This window comes from Grus americana, chromosome 8, assembly GCF_028858705.1.
Source record: "Grus americana isolate bGruAme1 chromosome 8, bGruAme1.mat, whole genome shotgun sequence".
NCBI lineage: Eukaryota > Metazoa > Chordata > Aves > Gruiformes > Gruidae > Grus > Grus americana.
In genome coordinates this window covers 33,448,003-33,458,612 of record NC_072859.1, presented here as the reverse complement: position 1 = coordinate 33,458,612, position 10,610 = coordinate 33,448,003, and the positions used below count along the sequence as shown (strand labels likewise).

Below are 10,610 nucleotides of genomic sequence, written 5' to 3'. Positions count from 1 at the left end.
CGGGCACTGCGTGGGGAGAGGGAGAGTGAGGTGCTCGGTCCTGGCATGGTCTGCACAGCACCGAGCACCTCCACAGCCTGGCGCTTTGCAGGGGCTGGGCCCCGTGTCCCTATGGCCAGCAGCAGGATGTCACCAAGGGCCCTCACAGGCCTTGAGGGACTGTCCGACACAAGCAGGAGACCCAGCTGATGCCCCCAGAAGGGTGGTTTGGGCAGGCCAGTGTTGGCAAAGCCACAAAAAAGCTGCATTTTGTTATTATGGCTCTAGTTCTCAAAAGAAAAATAACATTCCAGAAATTCGGATTACAGCTTTTATAAACCCTTTTTCTCCCAAGCGTCTCCCACTGAAGAAAACAGGCTAGTAGCTGACACCTGTGTTCAGCCTTAAAAAGAGAAGCTGGAATGTTTTTCTACCTTGGTGGTACATGGACTTAGAGCAAACTAGAAAAGACTCTGCAGATACAACTGAGATCTCTGTTCTCATCTCCTCCTGGGCAGGAAAGGTACAACCTACCATGGAGAGCTAGCCTCTGTTCCCACCTAAAAAGCTGGCTAATCAAACTCTTCTAGCAGCAAGAGGATCAGCAAAGAAAAAAAGTTCCACTGTCTTTTTGTGTCATGTTTTACTAGACCCTACCTGCAGCAAAACCAAGTCTTTTCACGTGCAATGATTTCTCAGCTAAATACTTCTTTCAGTTTAAACCATTCCTTTCCTAAAAAGCAGAAAGTACCATGTGGATTCCTGCCACATCTTACAAGACTGAGTTTCTAAACAAAAGAAATGCAAATAATGGAGTGCTTGCTTTGTACTGTCTCCTGTACACATAGAGCATCTCTATTTCCCAGCTCCTCCTTAGAGATGTAGGTAGCAACTTCTGATGGACCCACACATTGCCTGAGGCAGCATTTACAGAGCTCAGTCTTGTTTCCTAGAAACTACCAATATTTGTGGGGCCTCTTAATACAACTTCTACTAGTTTTAGACAATTCTGAAAATGCAAACAGTATCTGCTGTACTTGCTAAGACCAAAAAAAAAAAACCCAACCAAAAACTAAAAGATCACCAGTAAACCTGCCTGAGCACCAATTGCTGAAGCATGTAAATTCCAGCCAGCCTCTAGCAGAGCTCTCATTTTGTAACTGACATTTACTTGCCCAGTGTATGGTTACAGCAGAGTAACAGCAGAGTGCAAGAGTTGCTGGTAGATAAATATAGCTTTTCAAGACTACTTGCTGCCCTTGCAGATGAGGTCACATACATTTAATGTCTATTTTAAACTCAGACACTTTTCAAGCATCCAGTGGCCAGGGTCATCATTTTTTTTCCACATTAACAGACATTTAGAGGAACCAGAAAAATGTAATAGGCTGAATATTTTTAGTACCTCAAAGCTGGTTTTCATTGCTATTGCAGCCTAAGCTTGGTGGACTTCAGTCTCCGTATTTCAGCTACCCTGGAAATAATTAATTGCTGTTAACAGTCAAGAGCCCAAGACAAACTTTCATTTTCCTCAAATAATGTTATTTCTTTATCACATATAAAAAGGCAGACTTTATTTTATATAAAAGAGTACAAAACCAGTCAGTAATTACTCAGAACTGTGTAAGATGAGTATTATCATCAAATGACAAAAAAAAATTAAAAAAAGGGAAAGAACCAAATCCTTTATCAGGTGGCAAAGTAAAATCATGAACCCCACCCCTTTATACTTCTCACATCAAAACCACAGGAATGTTTAATTAGGAATCCATCAGATCCATTTAACAAAGTACATTTCTCTTCAGTGAAGCAGTCCCAGCATGTGATGGCACTATGTTACATGTTATAGGAAACAAGAGCAGATTTCAGGAAACTAGCCTTTATAAAACACAATTACATTATGACTGTCAGCTATATTACTGAACAGCACTAATTATTATAGTGTCTTAATGTTTTTGTGCCAATGTATTTCATTAGACTGTATGTGATGAATACTCTACTCTGTCGGTGGATTTTATATACTTACAGTTACTCTGTCCCTAAGCTATCACTATACATGTTTCTTAAAAGCCATTAACAGAAGCATGATACCAGAAATAAGTAAGTACTTAGGTGATTCGCTGGCTTTAACAAATCAAACTCAGTGAAGTATAAATGTATGCCAGCTTTTTGAGGAGGACAAGACTATAAATCCTCTAGAAGCTGCCAAAAAAACTCCTGGTTTAATCTGAATGCTACCAAGAAGCAGCTCTCTAACTAGAATGTTTAACGTAAGAGGGAATGCACACAATTATAAAGCCATTCTTCCTGCTCGTTCAGCGGCATCACATGCTGAGAAACCTGTATACAAGAGAGAAAACAGAAGTGAAAACAGTTGTTTATTGGAGAACCACATGTATGTTACCTAAAGTGCTGTGTAAGCAAAATGAACTGTTTCAGTACTTGTATCACTAACGTTAAATGACAAACATTCAGCACCTATGACGACAGCTGGTATTCAGAACTTACTATTAAATTTAATTGCATGACAACAAAATAACCAGAAGGGGCACTGAGCTTACAGTTTGTAGTGAATAAAGCTGAAATTAAAATTAATAAAACACAGGATCAGGCTACAGATAGCTAAAGTGTCAGCAGCAATATCAGACTAGGCCCCAACCCTGCCCATGTCATGGGACTGTGTCTGCCTACAATGGGTTTGAATGCATCCACACCAGAAAGCTGTGAGATATAAAATAGTTTGGATGCCTCTTCTTTTAAAGAAAGGGACCATACTTTTAGAATAATAAAACCTGGATTTTCTTCATAAATGAAGAAAAATATCATCTGCATTTGTAATGCATTTTCAGTCTCATTCTATCCCTTAGAACCCTCATTAGAATTTTCACTAAAGACCACTAAAGCTCTGGAATAGGGATCAGCAGATGAAATTGCCTTGTGGCTAAACATGATCCATAAGCCAAGTTTAGCAAAAATTAGCCATCTGCAAATCACACTGTGCATAAAAAGTGCAAGACATGTTTTTTTTGTTTCTGACTAGCACATGCTTGGTCTGTTTCTCACAGGCGTCTATATATCTGATTAAAATTTGCTAAGTAAAAAAAAGAAAATACAGCCTTAGAAAAAGAATATTAAAATATTAGTAAATGGTACATGTATTGAATGGACAACAAACAGGCACACGTGAAGAGCTGAACAGCTATGGACTTTTACAGCATTCTGCACAGGGAAAGGTGGATACATCAAGTACATGCTCAGCTTTGAATTACCAAGAACTATAGCTGATCTGCACTGGTGATGAAGATGCTATTATCCACATGCTCATTACCATGATAGAAGACCTGCTAAAGGAAACTGTAAAGATGTCACATGATTTTTTTCATTTTGCTTAGATTTTAAGTTGGCTAAAGAATAAAAATCTTACCATCATGGATTTTGGTGCCACTTCCACAGCAAAAATAGGAAGTCCCCTATTGTTTAGGCAGTTCTTACTCTGCTCATTGTTGACATGAATAATCACTTTGTTTTCAGACTGCAAGTGAAAAAACATGAAGGAACACATTAGTCTTCATGGTTAAGTGGCTGCTCTTTATTGTAACAACTACACATTCCTTACTTCCTCTGACTTTGCTGTTTTATAGGATAGAAACTCTTTAAGGATGCTGATGTCTATTCTCTTTGAAGAATAACAATTTCAAATGTATCTTGGCATCATCAGAGCCCAGATCCATTGTCAAAAGCCATTTAAGACTCCTTGAAATAACTGAAGCACTTATGAAGATGCAACTTGGGAACAACATGTAGTGAGAAAACTATTTGCCACAGAATATTAAAGATTCTAACAGCTTACATACTTTCAGAAGGTGACTGGACAAATTCATATTAGATTTTAAGTACAAAGAAAATATTTCTGTCTCAACTAGTACTTGAACTGCAAATCACTAGAGGTGAGGACAGTGATCTGGAGAAGCATCACAGGATGCTTGCCCAATTTTTGTATTTGCAACATCCCCTACAGGCCATTTCTGAAGGCTTCATTAATAGGAATTTTAAAAAATATTTGACAAAATTAATATGAGTATAATCACTTAGAGAACAGATGTTCTTGCTAAAGCTATTCAAGAAGGATTCAATATATAAAACTGAAAGTTTGGGTAACAAAATCCTTTAACCACCAGTTTATCCCAGGCAATATTCAGACACAAGACCTAAGGACATGCTGTCATACCCAGGTATTCACTTGTCTCTAGATAAATCTCAATTTGAGAGAGATGCTGGGACATGTTTGGTTGTTAGACAGTGCTACCCAACAATCTCTCTGTATTGAGAAATGGAATAGAAACACAGTGACTTTACACTATCAGCCTTACGCAGCAAAGAAGATACTAATAGACTGGTAAAAAACCCCCTATATCTGATGCTCACAGTACAAAGGGTTTGTGGACAGAGCGTAAATATGGTAATTCTTGAAATATGGTTTTGTTGCAGAAGTGTAAACACAGTCTAGTGTTAAGCTGCTTATTACTTTGATCTAGCTGCTCTGGCATCACTTTGGTTAAGTACTCATTTCTACATGGCAGTGAGATAAAGGCAAACAAAAGAATTATCTGTACAGGGAGATGCTTATGGCAACAGGAACAAGGTCACAGATATTCACCTATCACAGAGGGTACGTTATAGTAAGTTTGTGCTTTGGATGACAGGAAGTGCCTCATTAACTATTTATTTTGGCACATAAACAAGCAGACAATAGCCTTGGTACTTAGTCCCTAAGAAATTTGAGGCTCTGTATGCAAGGTCTTTTCATCTCCCCAGCTCACACCCTGACTAGGGAGGGTTAGAAGACTGACACCTTTCTCTACCCAGTGATTAAATACATATGCAAGACTAAAATGGAATCCCTCAGGAACTATCATTCCCTTAATTTAATTACAGAAATAACAAAGAAACAATTATTTTCATTGAAATAATCAGTACAATAACAGAAGATATAATCAGACTGCTTGCACTGTGGGAAGCTTAGAAGACAGATGAATAAAACTGCATTTTTATTATTTCTTTCCAGGCATTCACAATACAAAAAAGCCTCCAGTCTACAAATTCTAATGAGATTTTCAGGGAAGTGCAACGACTTGCTTTAAGGCAGAACTGAGGTATTTATGGAACCAAATGGTGTAAATGGCAGTGGTCAGTGATTTTAATCAGACAGCATCCAGTTGCCTCAGTACAGACCTCATCTCCTTCTCTGACATATCCCCAAACATATAAATAACTCCAGTATATCTACCCTAAAGGGCGAAGTGCAGATCTAAACCTGTAGTTCCAAGGAGTCTCAGCATTCAGTCCTAATATTAGTCCACCAACCCACCCCCTTTTGCATGTTTGTCGATTTAAAAATAAACTTCTTGCTGTGATCTTTAAAGATTTAAAGCATCTTAAGTTTAGCGTCTTACTGCACTGTATTTATTTACTCAGAGTTCCTGGTATAAATTAAACTGAGAATGAACAGCACATTCATTAGGATCTATGCAAAAAGGTTTAAAATCTCTGCTTCTCACCAATCACTTTTTGCTTGGATTTACAATTTTAGCCTGGATTAGTAATAAAGCAGACCTGTAAAACTAGCCAGTTAACAATTTATCCATAATAAACTTCTAAAACTACAATCAATGCAAATCACTGCTCTTTTACTTTCCTATACACACTGAAAATATTAAATAGTGTAAATGCTGTAGTCATTGCTCTTTCTGTAATTTTATTTCCTGTTCTTAGTATTTGTTTTCTGGTATTACAAACATAATATGTCTCCAATAATTATCAAAATATTGAAAAATTGGAATGTGAACACAAACAAATATTTGGATTGTATGTGATATTAAAAACTGCTGGCCTCATTATAATAAGCTGTCCCTTCCAAGAGCACTGATCCAGACTCTTTTGAAGCCTGAGTCATATGTCAAAGAGATTTGCATCAGGCACTTTTTTGTTTTATTATTTTAAATGAACGAGATACAGAAATGATATCAGAAAGAACATGTAATTCTCAAAAATGATGCAAGGAGGGAAGAACAACAATAATAATAGAAATTAACACAATGTACCTTACAGAAGTCTCATGCCATACCTTATTTTCAATAACAGAAGTGATTCTCCTGCCTGCTTTGTAGGTATAGATGATTATGTTTTCACAGCCATCCATTACTTTGGCCTCTCCTTTATTAACAACAGACTTGCAAATAGCCCTGTTGAGTTGCCAGCTGCCTGCCTCTAGATATATAGCTTTAATTCTCGGTTCGCATTTTTCTGCATAGATGTCAATGACAAAGGGGCATGCCTGCAATGGAGAAAAGGAATTTTATCATCACTTTATCTGTAGTTTTTCCGCTCCAATTTTCATCTACAGCTCCTAAGTATTTTCATGTATGCTCTGAAGTAGAATTATCCAAATAGAGGTATGTCACTGAATACTAAATATCCAAAACCTGAGAGCTGTGGCAATCTTTTAAACCATATGAAAGCTCAGGACAAATGAATGTTTTTCCTGCCAGTCACAGTACACTTGGATATGCAGTTTGGCACGTTTGGCTCCAACATAGCAAACCCTTCCTTGGATAGCAAAACATACAGGAATTAAGATGAAGCCTGAATGTATTTCAGTGTCTGAAATAAACCTCTCTCCTTTACCTGTCACACTCTTGCTATTTGTGCCACTTCATACAGATTTAAAATATCTGCAATGTTGCATTAAGCGCTCTGCTCTTAACAGCATCTTGGCTAAGATCAGTACATGTAACAACCAGGAGTTTGCATTTTCTTAGACTCAGTAATAGCACCTCAGTTTCTTTCAAATGGCTATTGGAATCCACTAGGATTTCTCAGTTCTGCCTTTAATTTGTTAGAGGCTCAATGCTCCTGAAATATCAATCTCTGAAATCGCCTGAAATCGAGGAATTAAAGGGTTAAGTTACAGACACAAGTTAAGTAGATATACATTTTTAGATGAACGACTAAAGCATTTGGAGAGCTATGTTGTCCTTTGGAAAGCAAAGACTATAGCCATAAACCACAGCTAGTAGAAGGCACAAAATACCTATAAGAAATTTCCAATTTGATAAAAACCTCCCCAAAATCTTCTTTCCTAGAGGATAGCTCCCTCTTGCGTCTGAAACGCAGAAAGACAGTTTTGTAGTTGCTCTGCTAACCATACTCGCAGGAAAAGGAGAAAGTGCTACTCATTAAGAAATCATTCACCATGATCTCAATATTTTCACTGAGAGACAACTGAAGTCTGCCTACCATAATAAGTATTTTTGGTTCTGTATATTTGTTTCACACACATGTATTTTTATACGGTGATTAAACTGGCCCAATTTAGTTTAACGAAAGTTAAAGAAATAATATAATCAGATTATGACCCCCTCAAAAAAATAATCAGCTTTTCCTGGGAAAGTTCAATTATGAAGTTATCTGCATATTTAATGTTTTCTTTAATTTTTCATAATTTCTTTTCTATTCTTTAAAGATATTATCTTTCTTTAGTAAGAACTGTTAACACCAACACCAATACTGTTTCTGAAAAAAAAAAAAAAGTAAAAAAAAAGTAAAAAAAAATCTATAAGCACACAGAAACATCAGAGAAATAATCCCTGGTCCTGTCAAGTACACAGTGTGCAACAAGAAGCCCTTTCATTAAAATTTTATGTTGAATGCTTTCAGAAACTGTTGTGAAAGGCAACAGAAATAGCTGTCTGAAAAATTATGAATTCTGAATCATGTGAAATAAAGTTATCTTCTCCTTATCCACTTCTGTTGCATTCTTGGGCCAGGAAAGTGACTTTTTTAAGCAGAGCAAGTCCTGCATTTTGTAGGTTTGCTGACAGGTCACAGTTTACCATCACTGTCTTCTTATCACTTCCCACCAGCAAGGTGCGTGAATTCTTTCAATGGGTATAACCCAAGATTCCTTCCTCTACAACCCTACAAAATACTGGCTTTCTCTAAAGCAAAAGGCAAATTTCCTCCTTCAACAATGTCAGCATTATCCTAAGAAACAGGATACCATGATGACTGAAAGTCATAGTGTAAACCCTGTATTAACAGTGTTTGGACTGCATCACTGACCTGCTGAAATCAATTTGACAGACAGAAACAGTACTGCAATTAAACATTTGCAGCAAGTTGTATGTGAAGCAGTTATTTTTCCTATACGGCTATCATACCTCTGTCATTTCTAATGCTTTATTGTAGCCCAGAGACAATAAAGTGACCCAAAGGTCACTAGGATCCCCTTCACGGTCATTGGCTTCCATGAGATTCAAATCCATAAATCCTTGTCTTGTTAGTTCATTTTTCTTCATATCAAAATTCTCTGTTTAAAAAGAAATATAAGGTAGCACTTAAACATCTGTTCTCTCTACGAACACCTCTTATCCTTCCAAAGCCAAACTCCCAGTTATGTTAACAAGGTTTAAAAGATGGAGCCATCTTGCAGCCTCAGGCTCTCCAAGTATTATTTGGGAAAGAATGGCCTTGACCAGGTATGTGCTCTTTGCAGAGCTTCCCTGTGGATTTGAGATAATGACTGGAAACAGCTGGCTCTTTGTATAACCCAAAAGAGGGTGAGATTTCAAAACAGAAAGAGTCCATATTGATTCGGTTTTTTCTTTTTGCTAGCAGTATTTGTTGCTGTTGAGATTTGCACTATGGGATATATTAAGAATGGGAAATGAAAGTCTGCTAGGGCCAGCACCCTTAGTGCTTGAGGTCCTTGATATAGAAGTGATTTACTTAGTTCCTAAAAAGCAATAAAATGCCACTAATCCTAACACCCCTCTCTTGATAGAATATCACAGATCGACCATTCTAATGTCAGCAAACACATAATTGAAATGTCCTTGTGTCAGAGATTTTTAAAAATGGTTTTCTCATCTTCATAACAATGCTAAATCTTTACTATATATTATTAAAAAGGGATTACCAATTTAATAAATCTATCTAAGGGTACAGATGCTATAACAAATGGTTTGAACTTTGGTGTCAAGATTTATGATATTCGTCTGAACCCTTTAACTGATTAATGACCTGGTAAAACATTCACCATATTCTCTTCTTTCCTCTTACACACTTCACACACACATACACTGCTCCTACTCATGCTGATACAAGTGCACAGAGGCATAACACTGACAAAGTCATAAAGTGCGGAACTGCATGTACAGGCAGGAGAGGGACAAGAAACTCATATATAGGAAAGTATTTTTGTCCAATATCTTAGAGTGTTTTGGGGAAAATTAATTAGCAGGACCTGCCAGATCTAAAGTATTTTGGCCCAAATTAAGCAATGTGTCATAGTCTAGAGAGGAATTATATCAAACATGACATGGGCTGACATACAATGATATGCCATATTGGCATATCAGACATGAGTTGCAGAAAAAACGTATTTCTTATAGAAATTTCTAGTTTTCATACAATGGCTTCTAAATTTCCAGTTTGTTCACTCACTGCAGCTGAACTGCCAATGCTTTGCAACCACTGCTTTCATGCACTGTATTATTAGAGTAGCCTACAGTCACTGGTGGTTGTGTTCTCTTAGCCCTGTTATGAGGTAAATATGTGCATTCTCAAGGCCTTTGCAAGCTTAAAGCAATGCCAGAGAATTCCTTTTTTTTTTTTTTTTTCCAGAATTGACATTTGTGGCCCAACACTGCCCCTGCAAGCTAGCAAGATGTCCCCTAACATTGAGGAGATGTATCAGCAGACAGAAACCAAAGCACAGCTGAAAGAGTCTGAACTATCTGTCAGCTTCCTCCTCTCACTGACAGAAGTCTCAGAATCTCACAGCTGTCATATAGCACAATATGGACAAACTGACACACCATACGTGAACCTTCAAAAGACAGATTTTTAATGAAAAACTGCTTACATCTGAAAAAAATATGTAGTTACAGTAGGCGTTTTCTAAACAATCATCATAAGCTCTAGATGCCATTTTTAAAGCATCGTATACACACTACTTAAATGTGTCTCTCAACACTTTGTGAGATATGAAAGCAGTATCAGTTTAATCTGCAGAAAGGAGATTGATTAAATGAATACCTGTTACAGCTTAATTCACCATATGATCCGTGATTAGAAAACCTGTAGGTTTTGGCAGCTACAACATCTTTCACCTACAAAACTTTGCAATTATTAATGGGAAGAATTTTCTCAGCAGAGCATCAGTGGCACACAAACCAGAATGAAGCAAAACAAAGGACAGGAGACTGGAAAAGGAAAAGAAGAAAAACAAAGGGAGAAAAAACAAATATCTACATGTGTTCTTGGTATAGGCTACAAAATACTCAGTTCTTCTATACTATAGACATAGTAGGATGCTATAAACAACAGCTTGCAAGTAGATTGATAGCCCTAATTAGTTGTATCAAGCACAGCAATAAACTTACCCTTACATACAGCCCATGCTTCCTCATCACATTTCTCACCACTAGTTCTCAGTTCAAAGAAATTGTATTCCTCCAAACTCAGAAGGCCATTTCCATCCAAATCAATTGTTTCAAATATATCCAATAAAGCAGCTCTAAAAGAGGAAAAAGGCGAAACTATTTCCTAATGCTTCTGGTTTCTTTACT

The 10,610-nt window shown here is 37.2% G+C and overlaps 1 protein-coding gene across 3 annotated transcripts in view; it reads right to left on the bottom strand.

The window, feature by feature from the left end:
- Window positions 1-1,508: 1,508 nt before the first annotated feature.
- Window positions 1,509-10,610, bottom strand: part of EFCAB7 (EF-hand calcium binding domain 7) — a 28,495-nt gene continuing 19,393 nt past the window's right edge. For all 3 annotated transcript variants that reach the window (XM_054833372.1, XM_054833374.1, XM_054833373.1), the window contains exons 11-15: window positions 10,425-10,558; window positions 8,199-8,347; window positions 6,104-6,313; window positions 3,404-3,511; window positions 1,509-2,319 (exon numbers count right to left, since the gene is read on the bottom strand). In XM_054833372.1, the coding sequence (XP_054689347.1) occupies window positions 2,245-2,319; window positions 3,404-3,511; window positions 6,104-6,313; window positions 8,199-8,347; window positions 10,425-10,558 (676 nt within the window). In that variant the 3' untranslated portion in view covers window positions 1,509-2,244. The remainder of the gene's footprint in view (window positions 2,320-3,403; window positions 3,512-6,103; window positions 6,314-8,198; window positions 8,348-10,424; window positions 10,559-10,610) is intronic.